Source organism: Podarcis erhardii, assembly GCF_964252035.2.
Source record: "Podarcis erhardii genome assembly, chromosome: 6".
Taxonomy (NCBI): Eukaryota; Metazoa; Chordata; class Lepidosauria; order Squamata; family Lacertidae; genus Podarcis; species Podarcis erhardii.
Genome location: NC_138510.1, coordinates 46,310,001 through 46,330,692, shown reverse-complemented (window position 1 = coordinate 46,330,692; position 20,692 = coordinate 46,310,001). Strand labels below are relative to the sequence as shown.

Here is a 20,692-nt window from a genome sequence, read left to right as displayed (position 1 = left end):
AAGATGCCAACTATAATATTCTGATTTGTGTTCTGTGGACATTCTCCTCTGAGCTGGACAGAGATCCAATATAGGGCATAACAATTCTAATAATACTGAAAACCCTTCAGTGAAGACAGTGTTGGACATTCAGCTTAAGAAGACCCTGATCTTTTTTGAAGCCCCCAGGGGGAAATATTAATATTTTTTGAACTGTGGTCCTTTCCATGCTGCATTCCCTCCAAAATCCCTCCTCCCAGAAAATAAGGTCAATTGTATGAGCCTGACCCCCCTTTGCTGCTGTTTTTGTAGTCTGGGCACAACACCCAAGCTCAAAATTTGCCCAAGAAGACTGATCTACCTTACTACATACCTAATGCTGAGCAGTGGGTCCTCTCCTTTGAAGGGCCTATAAGAAAAACTTTTGGTGCATTTACTCCGAAAGCACTCTGATGCGCTGAAGCCGTCAGCCCCAACGCCTTTTCACAAGATGCCAATAACTACTTTAAAAATCTTTTAAAGGACAAGATTAGGTTGGAACCAGCAAACCACAGATCAGAAAACAGTCGTGCAGTGGCATGTTCCAGACAGGAACACAATGAATCTCTTTGAAACTCACAGTAGATTAGGACAGCATAGGGAATGTGACCCTGCTGATTATAATAGCAGGGTCGTGCATCGTTCTACCCATCTGATAATTAATTTTCAAGTACGCAACAGAGTCTTGCCGGGCACCCCTCTGAGAATGAATGCAGCTATCTTTTCAAGCGCCGGATGAGAAAGGATTAGCATCAATTCCGATCACATCCCAGCTCTGGCTGCGGCTTTCAGCAGGAGTTAATCAAACTCACTCGCTATACCACTCTCTGGAGAGCTCAATTGATGGCCCCCAGACCACCAAGGGACTTCTGAACCATAACCTTCCCTGCCGTGAGTCACTTCAGGGAGTAATAAATGGCTGCAGACAGCAAACGAGCAATGTCTCAGGGCCAGGTCCAACAAAATATCTTGCATCCACTCAATGTCTTCCCTTGGATGTACTTTACTTTGGAATCTTCCACCCCTGTGGCTTGTGAAAGTATGATTGCACAAACTGTTTCAACTACTTTAAAGGACGTCCTGGAACGAGCTGAAAGGTCTTGGAAGAAGGGTGGTAGAGCATCTGCCTTGAATGCAGAAGATCCCAGATTTTTGATTCCTTTGCATCTCCAGTTAGCACTGGGAGAGACCCCTGTGGGATACCCTGGAGAGCTGCTGCCAATCAGTGTAGACAATCCAGGGCCAGATGGGACAGTGAGTCTGACTCATGGTAAGGCAGCTTCCCATGCTTCTACAAGAACACATTATGATTAAATATTTTTGCACATAGGAATTTATGGGACTCATTTCAAAAATCATCCAGCGGATGCAGAATGTTATAGCACAAGATCCCAAAGCACCACACAGCCATTTGCGTCAATGAGCCCTCCACTGATCCCCGTATTATCATCTCCCAATACTATGGAGGAGAGTATTGATCCCGTGTTATGTGTGTGACTGGTGAAATGTTGGGGGAAGCCCTGCACTCCTGTCACAGACAACAAAGCTTTCTAATTACTATGCTTCCCATCAGCCCCAGCCTGCATGGTCAATGGTCAATAAGGGCTAGAGTCATAGTCCAAAACATACAAAGGACACCAGGTTGGGGAAGGCTGCTGTATGAGGTTATGGGTACCAGACTCTCCAAATTCCTGGGTCCAGTAAATGTCAAAATATAAGCCAAGCCAGTTTCCTGACTAGGAAATTGCTTGGGGCAGTGAACCATGAGGAGGACAAAGGGAAGGTGATGAGCCATTAGGGAAGCCAAAAAGAGGGGAGCTCCCTCTGCTCAGAGTTAGAAGATAAAAGGAGAGTTTAAAGTAGAGTCTTGGCTGGATGTGACCTCGGAGGGAAAATCTTGCAGTCTAGTAAAGGCGGCAAACTGGAGAGAAGGTCAGAGCACAATGGCTAATGTCTGTTTGAATCTAGGGCTGCAGTTATGGGAGACACTACCTATTGGGGTGTCAGTGATGTGAACCCCTCCATTGCAGGCTCAGGTTGTATATATGTATAAGTAAACCATATATCATAAAGGCACCACAACCAATGCTGTGTCTCATTTCCAAACGGAAACACGAACCCTGGATAAGAGTGCCTGGAACCCCTGGAATCTCTGAGACTGGGGTGGTGTGCAACAGTATGTATTCTAAAATGGCACCATCCATACACATGAGAATGGCATAGGCAGGCTTAGTGCTCTAAGGTTTGCAGAAGTATTCTTTTTGGAGGGAAACTCTGAAGAAGAGAAATAGCCCAGTGAGGACTGTGCATGCCCCCAGAGTACCTGTGTGGCAGTGGAAGGAGGAATTAAATGGAGGCGATGGCTGGCTAGAACTCCAAGCAGGTGCACTGCCACCCTGTGCTAGATTCCATTTGCATTTTCTATCAAAAATAGAACCATTTGCTGATTGTTGGAGGCCTCCTTAAATGTATTTGCCTAGCACTTTGATGGCCTTGAGATGGCAAGCAAAATAATTCCTCTTTTTACTAAGGTTTTTGGTGGGTTTTGGCTGCTGTCTTGGATTTTGTTTATTGTAACACTGCTTGTTCCCCAGACTTGCATGTGTTCATCCTTGTTTGGATATATCCTTGTATTTGTTTTAGCTTCATGGGTAAGCTGCCTTGGACAAAGTAATGGAAAGTGGATCAGCCAGTGAAGGAGCATCTGCTCCAATATTTTGTGTTCTCCCCCCCCCACTCCTCCCATCCCCCTTTTATACTATGTCTTAAAAGATTGTGAGCCAGCCTGCTGGCAGGTGCTGCCTTATCCTGAACCGGCACACCCACCCAAAATCACTCATGAGCACCTGAAACAAAAACCTGGAGGTAAAATACATTACAAAAAATAAGATAATATTGGTTGTGTTGGTCTCCTTTGTGGCACCATCTGGATGACAGACAGATGTATGTGGGGGGAGGGTTTATCAGATGGGGGGGCTAGACATCTCCACATCAGTTTGCTAATCCTTTCTTTTTAAGTCTCGTGAAAATTTGTCAGTATTTATGTTTCAAATTTCCCCTAATATGCACATTTCTATGCAATTTTGTCCCAAATCCCTGTGTTTGAAAGCAGTTTTCCCTAACATAATGCACTTGTGTAGGCTAATATGTATAATAATTTTATGCACACTTAGCCCTAATATATGCATTTTTGTACACCTAGATAGCAGAGACAAAGGCCAACAAAGGTCCGTATAGTTAAAGCTATGGTTTTCCCAGTAGTGATGTATGGAAGTGAAACTGGACCATAAAGAAGGCTGATCGCCGAAGAATTGATGCTTTTCAATTATGGTGCTGGAGGAGACTCTTGAGAGTCCCATGGACTGCAAGAAGATCAAACCTATCCATTCTTAAGGAAATCAGCCCTGAGTGCTTACTGGAAGGACAGATTGTGAAGCTGAGGCTCCAGTACTTTGGCCACCTCATGAGACGAGAAGACTCCCTGGAAAAGACCCTGATGTTGGGAAAGACTGCGGGCACAAGGAGAAGGGGACAACAGAGGACGAGATGGTTGGATAATGTTCTCGAAGCTACAAACATGAGTCTGACCAAACTGCGGGAGGCAGTGGAAGACAGGAGTGCCTGGCGTGCTCTGGTCCATGGGGTCACGAAGAGTCGGACACGACTATAACTACTAAACAACAACAACACATTACTTGGCTGGAGAGCTGCATTGCAAAATTCAGACAAGTGCAGATTTGCTAGGTTAGCCTTGAAATGCAAACTGAACCAAATTTCTCCTGCACACACAAACAGCAAATGAGAGCATTAGCTAGATGTCAGGAATGGTTTTACACAGTGAGACACACATATATTAAGAAAAAGGCTAAATGGCTTGGAAGAAGTGTTCTAGGTGAGCGCTTGCAAGGGGACAGATCAGAGAGATTGGTAAGGCTGAAACAACTTTTCTCTTGTTTGCTTGGGAAAGAATGAGGTTAGTAGTGCTGGAAGGAAAAGGTATCGATGGAGGGGGAGAGGCAGAGGAGAAATGTACGAGTACATGAGACGATGGGGGACACTCATCTCCTGTAGCTAGGAGAGGAGATAAATTCACCAGCACACGGCACTGATGAGGGCATTACAGTTTGAAGATGTCCTAATTGTGTCCCGGGGCACAATGAGCCAGACAACAGAGAGGAGTGACAATTGGGGAACTGACGCAGAGCTCCTCAAAGCACAGCAGTCACCCGTTACTACGGAGACGCACACTCTTTTTGTTTGCAGGTTGTAAACTGTAATTGAAATGAATTCTCAAGGTTGAAATAATCAGGTGAGGTAGCCCCCTTCCTCCTGCTCCCCTCCAGAAAGAAAGGAATACAGACATAGTATTCACATGTTCAGATACAGCCCTTTGCAGCAGACTGTTGAAGGAGCGGGGAGGGGGGTTGTCAGTTATTTTACAGAAATATTATCTGCTTACTGATTCAGGAAATCAGGAAACATTTCCCCAGTTCCTTCTTTCCCACTCACTCTGTCTCCCCTTTGCTTTCACTCATTCATTTAGCTTGCATCACTGAATCCATTAGCTCAAGCTTTCCACAACCTGGTGCTTTCCAGACATTGGAGGACTCCAACTCCCATCAGCCCTAGCCAGAATGACTAATGACCTGGGATGGTGGGAGCTGTAGTCCCAAACATCTGGAGGCATCAGGTCAGAAAAGGTAGTAATAGATTATGGGAGGCGAGGCCACAGCTCAGAAGCACAACACACCCTTTTACACGCAGTTCCAGATTCTGCCTCTGTGGCATGTCCAGCTCAAAGGATTTCAGGCAGTGGTCCTTGAAGAGCTACTGCCAATTTGAGCTGACTATACTGACGAGAGGTATCAATGGCCGGATTTACTAGAAGGCAGCTCCATATTGATCATATGTCTGTAATTCAACCAGTCAGCATTCCCATGGGGTCTTCCCATGTTAGAAATAAATCCAATTTTTCACCTCCTATTTCACAAAGCCCATACCATATTATGTTGCCTGTCAAAAATGCTTGAAACAACAAAGTTTGAAAAAGTTCACCACCATTCAGCATTCATCTCATTGGTCCGGAAATAGTTGTGGGTTGTATCTAACAAAGTTCTACTCAGAGTAGATATACTGAAATTACTGTATCTAAATTAGCATGCCCATCCATTTCAATGGGTCTACTCTGAGTAAAATTAATGTTGGCTTCCACCTCTAGGCTGCAATACAACTTCCCCATCTTATGTTCACCTCTGCAGGCTCAGCTAGCCTTCCACCATTGCAGACCTCCCTCTTTCCCTCACCAAATGTTCAGGCAGGTGGAAACCTCACCAATGGGGAAATCAAATTGACTTCACGCATGTTTTGACAGGCTGGATGGTGATGCTGTCGACGTAGTAGAGAGGAATCAAAAAGAGGAAGGCTTGGGAGGGAAGATAAGCAGCTCCATCATATATACATTGAGTTTGAGATGGCAATGACGAGACATCCTATTACAATATCAGACAGGCGGAATAGAGAACGGTTCTTTCTTCATTACCTTTACTGAGGAAGAAAGACGAAGGGATCCTCCAGATGACCTGTTTATTGAGCCTCCAGCCTCATTTGCTTGCACAAAGCTTATGTGAAGGTTAAACACTGTCTTCCTTGAGCATTCATTCTGATTTGTTTGCAGAGAAGCAATAAGAATTCATGCTGATTTGCTTTCATGATGTTTATGTATCCTCCTGTTAATCCAGCATCTCTCAAACTGTGTTCTATGGAACCCTGGGGCTCCACAAAGTAGTCCAAGTGGTTCCACAATGAAAAAAAGTTGTAATGGCAGACAAGCACACACAATGTCTAATTTCCATTGAGCTGCAGCCATGGAGATGAAATGCAAATACTCAAGCAATTGTCCTGGAAGTCCCTTCCCCTTCTTTCCTTCCATTGCCATATTTTCCAAGAATTAAATCAGGAGCAACCGGCAGGCTAGTGTGCGCAGGGCAGTGTTGCTTCCCTGGCTTTTCAATACTATACATTGCTGCTAGTTGCCAAGAGCAGTGGAGAGCTGAGCAAAGTGTGGATTCATCAGCCAAACCAATCATACGCTCTTACACTGTTACGTGAAGGCAACAATGGGACAATGCAAGCCCTTTTGAATGCTCAGTTACCAGGAACGGTCCCCACCCTGACATAATCCATTACTCCAAGGGCTGGAAGAGAAGGCAGCCATTGGCTTACCAATCTGGATGTAGCTATGATTGGACCGGAAGGCAGCAAGTCCACCTCTCCCTTATGCAAAGTTCCCATGAAGAACTTTGTAAAATAAAACAGGAGGATGCCTGAAATATCAGGTTGTTGATCACCTGCACTAAAAATAATATATGTACATGAAGGAAATGGGGACATCACGGCCTGTTCATATTATCACTTTCCACAGGAGGTTTTTGTTTTTTGTTTTTTAAACCAACCCTAAAGTTGGAGCCGGTCTTCAGACTCAGCTTCGCTGTGAGATTTGGAATTCAAAGTGCTAAAGGGAAACGCCAAAGGTCAGGCCCTTCCCCAGATTGACGCTGGATGGAGGAAGTATTTCTACAACCCTCTGGGAAGCAAAATCAACAGGCTCCATCTGGCTGCATTATTTATTTCAATCTGTGCCACAATAAAATGCTACCCCCCCCCGCTCCGTCTATTTGGTAAGCAAACATTTCTCAGACAAATGCAGAGATAATTTATTTGCTGACAAATTCGAATAATTTAAAGACACTCCTCGGATTGCTGAATTTCACCTGCCTCTGCAAAAAGAATGCTCTTAAAATATTCTCGCTTAATACTATGCTATCATTAAGATGAAGTGATCAGCAGCTTGCAGCAACTGGTAATGGAGCCAGTGAGTTGCTCTGCAGCACCAGGGATTTCCAGAAGATGATAGCGCCAGTGTATTTCTTAATGAACAAGTTTCCCAATTTATGTACATGAAGACATAATGCATATATCGGTGTAAGCACATAACTCAAAAAATGGTGCTGCTATCATTATGAGGAAAGAGGGAAAGCAGAAAGAGACTGATGATCTGAGGTTTATGTTTCAGATCTATGTTGTGAACAACTTTAAAACTGGAGAGGAAGCATTTAGGTATGAAACATAAGAGGAAGATAAAAAGGAGGGTGAAGGATGTACATGCACAGGCTACAGGGAAATGATAGGTTAGAACCAAGGCCAGATTAAGGTGGTTTTGGCCTCTGGTGCAGTTCCCAAAATAGGAAGGGCAGGGCTAGCCTACGCATGAAGTGAACTGAAGCAGCAGCCTTAGGTGGCATGATCCCACAGGGTGCCCTCCTGCTGAGTCTCATTACTGGGATGGCACAGTGGTGGTTTCCAGTGAGATCCCACTGGAAACCACACCCATGTGACTCCAGCAAGCAAGGGGTGGGTAGTGGCAACTTCCCATTTCACCTCAGGCAGCAAAACAGGGTGGGCAATCCTTGTGGAGAGAAGGGGGGCTTCCCCCCCCCAAAAAGAATGCATGAAATAAGGTCCAAAGAAATACATCTTGGGGTACCTTAAAAACTAACCAATTTATTATTTCATAAACTCTCATGGACTACAGAAAATACTCTGAGCATGTGCAATTTCACAACTCTCAGCAAAACACAAACAAGGAGTTTGGAATAGGTAAATCTATGCCAGCTGATGTCCCTCATTCTGGCTCAGCTGGAGATATGCCAGTGTAAGTCCTCCATTCTGACTCAGCCTGGACTCTGCCAATTCGCTGGGCTGAGGCCAGGGCAAGTCCTGGGAAAGGGGCATTCTGTGGGGAATGGTAGGAACATTGCCACAATAGAGCAGGGGGAGACTTACTTCTTTTCTAAACTCCATTCAGCTTAGTCATGTTTGGTGTAAGTCAAACTATTTTAAAGGCTTCCTCTCAAACCCCATGACAGCTCAGGTCGGCTTTGTCCTTAGGTGCAGTACTACAAAAGCACATAAATTAGGCATTAGTTCTCACAGGTCCAGAGCAAAACAGAATAAAGACAGTGAGTTGAATACTAGATAGACAGACGGATAGACAGACAAATGGAATATGAGCTAAATACGGCTCTGCTTTTATTCAATGTTCTATATGCACCCATCAGCTACATGGCTGATCTGCAAGGCCCTGATCCTTAACTGTGCAGTCTTGACAGTCACGAAGACATGTGCTCCGACCTCTCAGCAGTCTTTTCAAATGTGCAAACGGTGACGCATAGCAGAAGGCAAAGAGAGAGAGAGAGAGAGAGAGAGAGAGAGAGAGAGAGAGAGAGATAGTCCACCATCTTCTCTTTTTGCCTGTCTCTGAAAGGAAATAAGAAGCACACAATTTCCCTCTCTCAATGCCTGTAAGTAATAGGCCATTTTCCTGAGTTTGACGTTGGGCTCCACGTCTGATTTCACTCCTGAAAAAACAACATCCTTCACAGTAGCCTAGGAATGAGCCATCACTAACCAGGCAGGTTATATGAGGACATGGAAAGTTGCAGCCATCTTGCTGGAAGTTTGGGGGGGATGGGGAAGAAGCTCTGCTGAACTACAAATAAATACCCATCACTTTCAGCGTTTTATTGGCAGACATGAGCATCTGAGTAGCAACACTCAAATTGTTGTTCTCAGCTACACAGAACCTTCTACACTCCATCAAGTTGCAGCCGTGTACTGAATTCTCCTTCAGGACTTGAGCCACTCTCCTTTTAGGAATCTCATGGTCTCATGGTCTTCTGGCCTTATTCTTTACAAATTTTCCCACTTCCTTGTATCCATGTGTAGCTATACTTGCCAGTTTCATGCCTCTGACAAAGTGGGCTCAAGTCCACATGAGTTTATGCCACAATAAATGTGTGAGAATTTAAGGTGGCACAGCAGTCTCACTGTTTTGGCTGCAACAGGCTATCATGGCTACTTGTGATGGTAGGTTTCCCTTTGAGGCTAGTGCTCAAAAGAAGCTTGTTTCAAATGGTTGGCACCACAATGCCTTTTTAAATATCAGACATGGACTTGGAACTAACTTGAAGTTCATCACACAGAGAGCCAATTCCTCTGTCATGTTTAATGCTCAGGAGATGACAACTTGAAAGGGGCCTTGTGAGCGTGTACATGGAAAAGCAGCAACTGAATGTATTATCTGTATCTTTTCCAAGGACAATCTCCAGGTTTTGTTGTTTCCTTTCTAGTCACTGAATTGGCAGCAGCTTCCACGATCAAATTCCAAGCATAATTATTTAAGCTTCCTTAATTGTGGAAGGTGAGGTCATTATGCATAATCCTCAATGGGCCTTGAGAAACATGCATATCTTGAATGAATGTTGTATACACACTGCTTACTATTGAATCAGAACAAACAGCAACCTGGTTTTCTGAGGATTGCCATTTGTTCCGATTCAGCGGTAAACAACAGGTTTTCCCGGGGAAAGTAGTGGGACAAACAAAAAGCAAAAAAACACCCTACTTGGACCTGGACTTGGAAAACACAGGTCTGTGCCTGGAAAGCACAATGCTAAAGGAAGTCTGGATGAGCCCTTAAACTTGCATTCCATGTCAAAAATTTTACTGCACCAGAAAGCACCAACCCTCTTTATTTCTATGATCATTGTTATATATTTGAATCAGAATCATTTTTCTAGATGCGCTGTAAATTTCTCAGAGTCCCTGGCCTGCCTCTATGAGCCATTTTGAGGCATCAAGAAATCAAATTAGGATAAACAGAAAGCAACAACTGTCCAGGAGTGTCTGTTGACTTTCATCCATGAAACACAGGACTTTGCTGCTCCCTGCTCAAAATACTTTTATATATATTTGGAGACTGTCTTATATTTTCTTCCTTTGTCGCATTTGCTTTCTCTCATCTCATCTCACCTCACCCTTGAACCTGCAAACCATTCTGAGATGCTGGCAGCATGGAAGAGGAAGAGAGGGGGCACTAAGCAGCATCTCCACCTGCTCTGCTGAAAGACGAGCAACTTTTATATCCTCCTCTCCTTGAAATATTTCCATTTCAGCTGGTCATTACAAGACTATATCACTTTAAAAAAAAAACTTTTCTTTTTCTACGTCCCTCCCAAACCCTTTCCCCCTTTTCTATCATGCCCTTTAGATTGTAAGGCTGAGGGCAGGAATGGTTTTATCACTGGTATTTGTAAGTCCCTCTGGGAAGCCCCCGTCCCCACACATCTTTTTGTTAAGGAGCAGGATAAAAATGCTTTAACTAAATAAGAAATAACAAGAGAACCCAATAATGTCCAAATAAATTCTGTAGTCACCCACAAGCTCACTGCATGGCAAATGACTTGGTGATGCTGCAACAGGTAATGGTGGTTTGGCTCCGTGGCACACCAGCCCAATGATGGAACAGGGATTCTTACAGCAGGCAGGAGGCAACCTACAGCCCCACCACGTCTCTGCCTGAAAGCCCAGACACCTTTATCTGTCTTTGCCCAGCGGGAGACAAGCAGTAAATCTCTCCCATCTTTCATAAACATATCACCTCAACCACATGGCTGTCAAGAAGACAGATTCCCTGTGTGCCTTGTTTACTGCTCTAATCCCTCCCAGTCAGTTTTAGTAGGAAATAGCAAAAAATACAGATGACCACATAATGACAGCAAAAATGGACCAGGGGCCGACACACACAGAAACAACCCCACACCCTTGTAATTTATAGTCATTACAAGACAGAAAAGGACGGCGAAAGGGAAACACTTTTGCAATATTGTAACAAAGCTCCGTGGTCCTGACCTATGCAAGTTCAGTGACCATAGCATTCATACTTACTCAACTATTGGAGATTTGCCTTCTATAGCCCCAGAACTATCACCCTTGAGAAGTTACAGGGGATCTTGAACCCAGCAGAGCCACTAGTGTTGATGCCTTCCTTGGGCTTCTTGGGCCAGATGGCTGGGTGCACAAACCACCTTTCTAAATTTTGCACAATGCCCCAGGGTCACAATACTCATGAGCATTGTGGGACATGACAGGACAAAGCTATCCAGTACTGTTGAGGGATAGCCATGCACACAGGGCCAGGTAGCTGCAACCTGCCATTTATGACATGACTGGCTGGGGCTGATGGGAGTTGTAGCCCAAAACATCAAATTGGACACCAAACTGGAGAAGCCTGATGCAGAGCTTTTGGCAAATTACTGGAAATGCTGTGAGGTCAATAGCTAAGTTGGACTGATACCTCTCTTGCAATTCCTTTTTGAGTCATGTAAAGGGGAAAGTGCAAAGGATATGCTTGATGCTTTTAACCTCTGCACTCCCGTGGGCTCAAAAGTGAGCAAATCCATTGCAGTGCACTGCTCATGAACAAGGTGCCTCTACCACAATCGCAACTCCATACATTATTTCCAGCTGACATGAAAGTGTAGATTCTGTGACTTAGAAGAACACAGGGTCTCAAAGCACAGAAACATAAGTAATGATTTTACATGCTTACATGAACGGGAAGTGGATTTGTGAGTATTATTCGAAGAGGTGAAGCTAGTCCTGCTCAGTGCATGACCAATGTGAATCGTAGCAGGGAAGACTGGATACCCAGGGTGAATGGAGAGGGGTTCATTTCTACTCCCACCCTCTCTGATCTTAATAAAACAGTGCCTCTGATGTGGAATGACAGAAGCCCTGGTGCTGGGCACCTCTTGCCTGAAGCACCAATTAAAATATTTCACTCCATAAAAATATATAGCCTCATGCACAATACAGTGCAAAATTGTTGTTAAAGGGAGAAGGGAAAAACCCCCAGAGAAACTGGCTGCCATGTAAATGATACAAAGTCTTCAAGCCAGGAGTACAGAAAGTGACTGGGACCTCTCCTTTATCTTTGCGTTGTCACATCCACTCACCCTCCTCACCAGACACTGTGCCTCTGTGGAATTCATGGGTGCCACAGTTGCTCAGAGGAGAGTACAGAAAGAAGAACAGGGACAGAGCAACATACCTAGACCCAGAACCGTTGCCCCTGCTTCTTCATCTCTTTTTCTCTTGCTCAGGGTATGTTCAGATGATGCTGTCGCTACTTAGCAGCCTGCCCTGCATTGCTTCTAACTGCGTGGAGAAGAAGACTTCAGGCCCAGAAGCTATGAGCCTTGTAACACTTCTTTCTTTGTCCTCCAAGCCCATGTTCCTGTTTCCCCCTACGCAAGTGGTACTGCAACACAATGTTGCACTCTGGAGTGCCTCTGTTGCAATGTGGAGGGCTTCTGTTCAGGGTTCCATCCACCGAGCCATGCCTTTTCCCAGGATACTCCATTACATTACTCCCCATCCCACTGCCTTTTTTCTGGTCTAACTCCCCCCTCATCCCCCCCCAAAGGAAAAACCAATCAGTGTGCTGGAGCAACTGAGCATTTTCAGTCTTCATTAGACTGGTTTGAAAACACAGAGTTTGTTTCAGCAGTTTGCTGGCACTTCTGCAGACCCTGAGGTTCCCCAAAGTCTACAGATATCTCATTCTTCTGTGTAGATAGGGCCATTTTGACGACATAAAAGATTGGCACTTGGATACTCTGTTTGTGATGAAGATACTGGGTGAATAGTCTGCATAACAGCACCACACAGATAGGATTCTGTTGTACAAGCAGAAACTTGCATACACAGATTTAAGAGATCTTATAGCAAAGAATACCAAGGCAGTAGTGAGAGTATGGGACAGAAGCTGGGGTGGAAGGATTCAATCGGAGGGCAGCCAGCCAGATATGTAACAGAAAGAATATGTTTGTATTCAGCACTTATGAACAGAAGGCTCAAAATGATAGTAGACTCAAAGAAAGATGCATCCATGCCTTCAGAATAAACTAGTACTAATCCCTTTATTCTGTCTATCTATTTAATTGGCAATTTTCATCCTGCCCTTGGTTCAGTGCAATCAATGCTGTTTCCGTTCCACTTCAGATCAGCTTCCACTAAAACCTATATGGTTTGTCTTACTATCCTCTATGGCCAAAAAATAGGCAATTAATTTCAAAACATTTTGGTGGAAGGGAAACAGCAAAAACAATGCAGTAAATAATGTACCGTATTTTTCGCCCTATAGGACGCACCGTCCCATAAGGCGCACCTAGTTTTTTTGGGGGGGAATAAAGGGGAAAAAATTTATCCCCCCCCCCAGGCGCGGGGCTGGGGCGGGGGAAGCCCGAGCTTCCCCCGACCCCAGCCCCCAAACAGGCAGCTCTCTGCAAGCTGTGGGAGCCCAGCGCTGGGTTCCCGCTGCTTGCGGAGAGGTCCGCGAAGCCTGGACGCGCTGAGCTCAGCGCGGGCAGGCTTCAGTATGCAGGCAACTCTCCGCAAGCAGCGGGAGCCCAGCACTGGGCTCCCAGCTGCTTGCGGAGAGGTGCGCGAAGCCTGGAGAGCAAGAGGGGTCGGTGCGCACCAACCCCTCTCGCTCCCCAGGCTTCAGCGAAAGCCTGCATTCGCCCCATAGGACGCACACAAATTTCCCCTTCATTTTTGGAAGGGAAAATGTGCGTCCTATAGGGCGAAAAATACGGTAATTATGCCACTGTGCACTGGAAAATTTTTTTATAGTAAATACTGCTTATATTTGCTTGTGTGATTTCTGTTCCTGACCTCTGATGAACATTGCAGGAATTTCTGCTCCCATTTCCAATAGGATTCTCTGACATCTCTAATATGAGCACCAACAAAAGAAAAAAGTATGGACTGTAGAGCAAAGCTCAACTTCTATGACTCTCATGTCTTTTAGTCTCGCTCTAGTGGATGGGGAATAGGCAGTGTGGCTAGTTTGTCAAACTAGGACCTGGGAGTCCAGAGTTCAAATCCCCACGTGGTCATGCAGCACACTATGTAACTATAGCCTGGGTAGCTCAGTTGGTTAGAGCATGGTGCTGATAATACCAAGGTTACAGGTTCGATTCCCATATGGGACAGCTATGTATTCCTGCATTGCAGGGGTTGGACTAGATGATCCTCAGGGTTTCTTCCCACTCTACAGTTCTATGACCTCAGGCCAGTCACTGCCTCTCAGCCTAATCTACCTCACAGGGTTGTTGTGGGAGAGAACCATGTATGCCACTTTGAGCTCACTGGATAAAAAGGTAGGATGTGAACATGATGAATGGATGGATGGATGCTCCATTGTGCATCTTGACAATACAGGCACATAGAAAGTGGCCTTATACCAACCAAGCCAGACCACTGTCCACACCAAGAGACAACAGCACTATCAATTTTCAGACAGGGGACATTCCCAGCCAGGACATTCTCAAGATGCCAGAGACTCAACACAGGACCTTCTGTTTACTAAGCAGATGCAGTACTACTGAGCTACAACCATTCAAGGGAGTTTAAGCATGCACCTGTGACACCATTCTTGGTGTGCTCAAACACACACAGTTACGGTAGGTAGTCATGTTCGTCTGCCGTAGTCGACCAGACCCTTATATATGGTGAGAGGGTGGGGAGGGGTATTACTCAGAAGGGTGGTGGGAATGGGTGATTGGCCATTTACCAAACTTAAAACCATGGAGAGACCTGGTCTGAAGAGACACGTTGGATTCTTATCTCATTATACATGATAAAGCTATTTTTTGCCATCTCACCTCTTGCTTTTTCCTGTAAGACCAATTGCAGTTGTTAACAGTCGTCAACAGGTTTACCACACCTATCAGCCAATCACCCATTCCCACCACCCTTCTGAGTAATACCCCTCCCCACCCTCTTACTATATATAAGGGTCTGGTGACTTCTCTTTCAGTGTATCTGAAGAAGTGTGCATGCACACAAAAGCTCATACCAATAACAAACTTAGTTGGTCTCTAAGGTGCTACTGGAAGGAACTTTTTTATTTTGTTTTGACAGAGAGAGAGAGAGAGAGAGAGAGAGAGAGAGAGAGAGAGAGAGAGAGAGCGCTACATGCCTTCTATTCCTATTGTTGCTTTTATGCAGATCCAGCATAATGAACATGCCAACATTCCCAGTTGAGGGCAAAGCACTAAACACAGAGTTGGTACCAAGCAGAGGGAGCTGGAGAGCTTCCCGACTGTCAGTTCCTGTTTCAGAGAAGAATCAAAGGCAGCAACATGGCAATAAGGATAGAAAGTGGGCTGATCTGAGAGGCTGTAAGAGGAAACCAAATGAAAGATTTTTAAAGCCGCCCTGAGTAACATGAATGCCTTGAATATTTTATATAATCACCGAATGGGGGCTGGGGAGACATTGCTATGCCACAGGATCCCTACCCAGCACACAGCCCTATAACCTGCCGAAATGGATTTTCAAACAAATCATTTTTAAATGTGTGTTCTCAGGGGAAGAGAAAAAGGGGGGAGTGGGGGAGAGAGAATACAGAGGGAAGAGTTACTGAGATAGATACAGCTGATGCCGCGATGGGGTAATGGAAATTTACGAGCAAACGAGGGAAGAATTAGTGTGGTGTGGAGAAGGGACGGATGGTAAATAATTCAACAGGAAATGAATGTGTGGTTGGAGGTGCATGTGGAGAGACAGCAAGGCTAAGGAGAGAGGCACCCAAGGGGGCTTCAGAATGTGCCCAGTGGGTCATGAGATAAATGTGGGGTTGGCATCATTTAATGATCACAAAGAAGGCAAGGCATTTAGCGGCCTCATTTGCTCATCTCTGTCATACCCCTTCAGGGCTTTCAGCACCCACTTTTGATTTCTGAGTCACGGCTCCTGGGCTTATATGCCAAAGAAGCATAATCCCCCCAAATTTGCTTCTGCTCCACCATCCCTGGTGTCAAACAGTTCTGCCAATGCACATAATCTATAGCCCTGCCTTTGTGCTAAACAAGACCCACATAGAGGGCCGGCCCTACTGTTAGGCAGAATGAGGTGACTGCTTCAGACGGCAGGTGCTGGGATGCAAGGATGGCAGCCCCCAGACATCCACCTTGAAGCTTCTGGCTGTAGCCTTCTGCACAGACCTCTATGTGCCATGGAGACTGTCCTGCACCCTCAAAGTTTCCCTGTGGCTCTCAGGTGTGGTGCAGGACATAGACATGCCTTCTACTGCTGCCTTCTAGCTCAGTATTGTCTACACTGATTGGCAGCAGCTGGCTTGGGATTCAAACAGGAAGTCTTTCCCAGTCCTACTTGGAGATGTCAGGGATCGAACCAGAGACCTTCTGCATGCAAAACAGATGCTCTGCTGTTGAGCCATGGGCTTTACAGTGCACAGCCTGACTGCTACTTTTAAAGGAGGATTTAGCTGCCACTTCAGTCAGGTTCTGGATGTGAAATTTGCTGCCTAAGGCAGCAAAATGTCTTGAGCTGGCCCTGCCCACACAGCCACCTCAATCTTCATCTGAGACAATCCTTTTCTTCCTCTCCTCCTTCCTCTCCCACTGATGCACAGCAATTCTTCCTCCCCCAGAACATCCCTGACTACTGCAGACCCTGCCACTTTCCCAACGCTGAAAAAACAATCTCAGTAAAGGATAGCAATAATGATATAGTGCTTTCAGATGTCCAAAGAAAGCTCAGAGGTCTGTAGCGATTGCTTGCAGAGCACTTTAGGAAATTAGGCCGAGGACCACATAAAATTAGGTTGAAGATCCTCACATGGATTTAGGAGCCATAGGATGACTACCCTTGTTTTATAGCAGACCTGTAAGGTGGTTCAGTACTATTATCTGCATATTGCAGGTGGAGGGGAAGGCTAAGTTTGAGAGAAAGTCACATACCTGGTGAGTTCATCGTAGAGGGAGATTAAAAGCAGGGAGAGGTGTCCTGATTCATAATTCACTCATTTATTTATTTTCTCAAGTTTATATCTCACCCTTTCTCCCGAAGGAGTCCAGGGCAGCAGGTCACTATGACTCAGTCACTATGGTATACCAGCTCTGAGTGTTTCCACCCTGATCCCCATCTCAGTGCACCATCATTCAAGTCAACTTTGCTCCAGACAGGGCCAGATTTAGGTTTGATGAGGCCCTAAGCTACTGAAGGTAATGGGGCCCTTTATATGTCCAGCTGTCCTTTGTCAACAACAAATTGTCACTGTTTTTTGTGTTGAATATATGCTATATGGTAATTTATGAACCTAATAGGTATCTAAAGCCATTGGCACGTGTTGCCGTGCAACCAGTCCATGCAGAATGTAGGCACCCTATATATAGAAATGAGCCAACCAACGATATTTTAGGGGGCAGGCTAGCAGGTGGTGCCCATTACTTACATCATAGGAGCCTACACAACACAAAACACTGTTGCTGTATGTAGGTTTTATTTTATTTTATTTTTATATTATATTTTGGAAATGTACATCCAGGTTTTTCCCCCTTTAATTCTTTTTTGGGGGGGCCAAGAGAGTGGGGCCCTAAGCTATAGCCTGTTTAGCTTATACATAAATCTGGCACTGGCTCCAGATCATTCCCACATCTCTAGAAATTTACATCAAGATTTATCTCTCATGTCATGGCACTAGACGTCATGGATGATCTGATAGTGTGTTCTCTTGTTACAAGCTTAGGAATGGGATCTGGTAACAACATCCTAGCCTGGTTCATCCACACACACCTTCCACGCCCCTCCCATCTGCCCACAGCATCTTACTTGTGCACTTCTTGAAGGCGCTGCCTTTCTTGAGAGCATGGCGGCTCAGCTTGCAGTGGAAGTTGTCTTCCCAAAATTCAGCAAACCAAATGTTACGACGGTTATTGTCCAGGGTCCTACTGGAGAAATAGCGATCAAAACCTAAGAGGAAAAGGAAGAGAGAGGTGATAGCAACATGAGGAAGGTCTTGCAATCAAAACATATGAGACCTGCTGCAGCTGTAAAAGGAAGTCTGCCACTTTCAGCGTCTACAAAGGTGAAAGGGGCTTTTAAGCTATTGAAATCAAGTGTTCGGAAATGAATAGATAAGGAAAGGGTGGGTATTTATTGTGGAATAAGTGCTCTTCATGCTTGCAAATTTTGGTGGCGTCAAAATGCCAGTCTATTTTTTCCTCCTCATTTAATATGGATTTTCCCTTTATTTAATCTGGTGAATTAAATAAAACCTGTTGCCAACGAACCATTTATGATAACTCGTTGAGTGGCTGCAATATTGAGTCTCCATCTGGTAGTACCCACAGAGATTCAAGGTACTGATGGTCAAAGTGGCTTATTTCCTATTCACCTGCATGTGCTCATTCATAAGTCCATGGTGCCCTATTTCTGCAGTAATCTGTGAATCTTTAATTTAGAAAACCACATGAAAAATTCATATTTAAATTCACATTTTCTCATAAACTATGCATTTCTAAATATATTTTCTTTCAAAGTACACATTTCTAAATGTATTTTAGCCTAACTATGCATTTTATGGACATTTTGGTATTATTATTTTTTAACCAAAAACTGCATTGCAAAATTCAGAAAAGTAATGATGCTCCAATCTACACATCAGTCCAGGAGGTGGTGATTAGGTCTGTTTATATTGGAATGTGCAAAGAACAACTTCTTCAAACACTGAGGACTTTTATAATCCTTCAGCTGAATATCCAGTCCAATGATGCACAGGTTGAATGGTCAGTTCAAGATATAGATATATATATCTCGAGAGGACAGTGATTCTGAGTCACAGCTCCAATGCTCAAAGCAGGATTTTCACTGTTTCAATGTCATCACATTTTTATAACCAGGTAAGCCCCTGTTTGGGCATTCTCCCCACTACTTATAATTACCATCATGAAAAGGGGTTAGCAAAGATAAGGTCCATTGACCCTGTGACAGACACCCTCACTTAAGCACCTTCTGAGAGTCCTCACTCCTGGATTAGACTCTTGGACTAACATTGGGGACACTCAGGTTCAAACCTCCACTTGGCCATGATCCCAGCCAGTCACAAACACTTAGCCTAATCCGCCCCATAGGGTCGTTCTGAAAACAAAATGGGAAGGGGGACCATATATGTTGCCTTGAACTTGGGGGAGGCAGAGCTGGAATATAAATGTAATAATAATATATTATATATACCCCCAGTGTAAATAATGATGATGATGATGATGATGATGATGATGATGATGATGATGATGATAATTTTATTTATACCCTGCCCATCTGGCTGGGTTTCCCCAGCCACTCTGGGTGGCTTCCAACAGAACACTAAAAACAGAATAAAACGTCAAACATTAAAATCTTTCATTTAAAAAATAATAATGCAAAATTACTTAACCAATAAAGAAATTGGGAGGTGAACAGACCTGCACAAATGAGAAAGCAAGCAGAAAAGCAGAAGTGTTAACTCACAGTGCCCTAAGCTGAAATTGGTATACATTTAAAAGGCAAGTTAGTCGCTTATAGCAATTGTTAAAGCAATTGTCCATTAGCTCCTCCACCAGCTTTGATCTTAAGCTAAAACAAACAATTTGAGGTTTCTGCACCTTCAAATCCAGGTGCACATGAGTTTCACAGCCTCAAGTCAAGCAAAGACTAACAGGCAGCCTGGAAAACACCTCTTTTTTAAGGGAAAACAAGTGTGCGTGTGATGGGTGTGCCCCGATCCTGTCACTCTTGAAAACTGTTCTGCTCTGAGCCAATCTCCTACAAGTTCCCACGATAGTAAAGTCTTAATTAACCATGCATATTTTAGTCACACAGAACACAAACCTAATTTCCTTGGCATAAGTGGATGTCAGAGGGGGGTAAGGAAGAGACAGGAAAGATGGCGGCTTTGTATCTCTCTCCCTGGGGTTCCATCTGGCGTAGCCTTATTAATTGAATGGATCCTTTAATAGGCTTGGGGCACTTGACAGCTCTTTCCTTTCTAATGAATGACACCTCTACAAATGAAACTTTGGCCGTGAGCTAAATGTGGATGCACTTTGGTCAAGTATACGAAAAACTGTGCTAATAACTAGCTGAGAACTCGGTAATAGGGGTAGCTTGTGAGTGTGCGCAAACCTCACAGGACACTCTTGCAATCTCTGGCTCTAACCTTCTGCCCCACCACCACCCCCTGCTAAGGATTCAGTGGTCTCAGTCATAAAGATTTGCTGCCATGCCTTTACGGTTTACCTCAGGGGTAGGGAACCTCAGGCCTAGAGGCTGAATTCACCTCTCCAGGCCTCTCTACCTGGCCCTCAGAATTCTCCCAAGACTGTATCCCACACTTGGGCTGCTTCATACCCAAAGTGTTGAATTGGTGGGATTTGCATTTTGAGTTCTGTGAGCAACCTGCATAAATTGATCAAAGAGTATTGTGACACCTGGAAGAGTAAGAAATCTCTTGTCAAGGTGCTGACAGACAAGGAATGTCCAGAGGAGAGAATTAACTCCTATTGTCAAAAATACGCTTACAAGTTAGGGAAAGGCATGTCCATCAGGCCCATGCCTCTCAGCTGCTCCTAGATGTGAAACAAATGAGGCAGTTGCTGCAACAGAGAGGCCCTGACCCCAGCTTATGTATCTCCCCCCCCCCCGAGCTGCACGCAAGCAGGCAAAGTCTCCACTTGCATATAACTTTTTGCTCCTCCCACTTCTGGTCCTGAGAGACAGTGGAGAGGTGCAACAGGAGGAGGAGGTGTGGCAGCCATTGATTCTACATGAGCCTCACCTGTCTCTAGCTCCTCCTGCACTTGTTCTTCACTCTTCAATCCTGCAGCTTCTTCTGCCTCTGCCTCTTGCCTCCTGGTTGTTACAGGTTCCCCTGGATCACTGATCCCTTCTTCCAAGCCAGTCTCTAACCCCGCTTCTCTGAGTG

At 44.8% G+C, this 20,692-nt stretch overlaps 1 protein-coding gene across 2 annotated transcripts in view; it reads right to left on the bottom strand.

Annotated features, from left to right (window-relative positions):
- The window catches only part of GRM4 (glutamate metabotropic receptor 4), a 302,083-nt gene that overhangs the window by 67,618 nt on the left and 213,773 nt on the right, over positions 1-20,692 (bottom strand). For both annotated transcript variants that reach the window (XM_081865368.1, XM_081865369.1), the window contains exon 6: positions 17,563-17,703. In XM_081865368.1, coding sequence (XP_081721494.1) covers positions 17,563-17,703 — 141 coding nt within the window. The remainder of the gene's footprint in view (positions 1-17,562; positions 17,704-20,692) is intronic.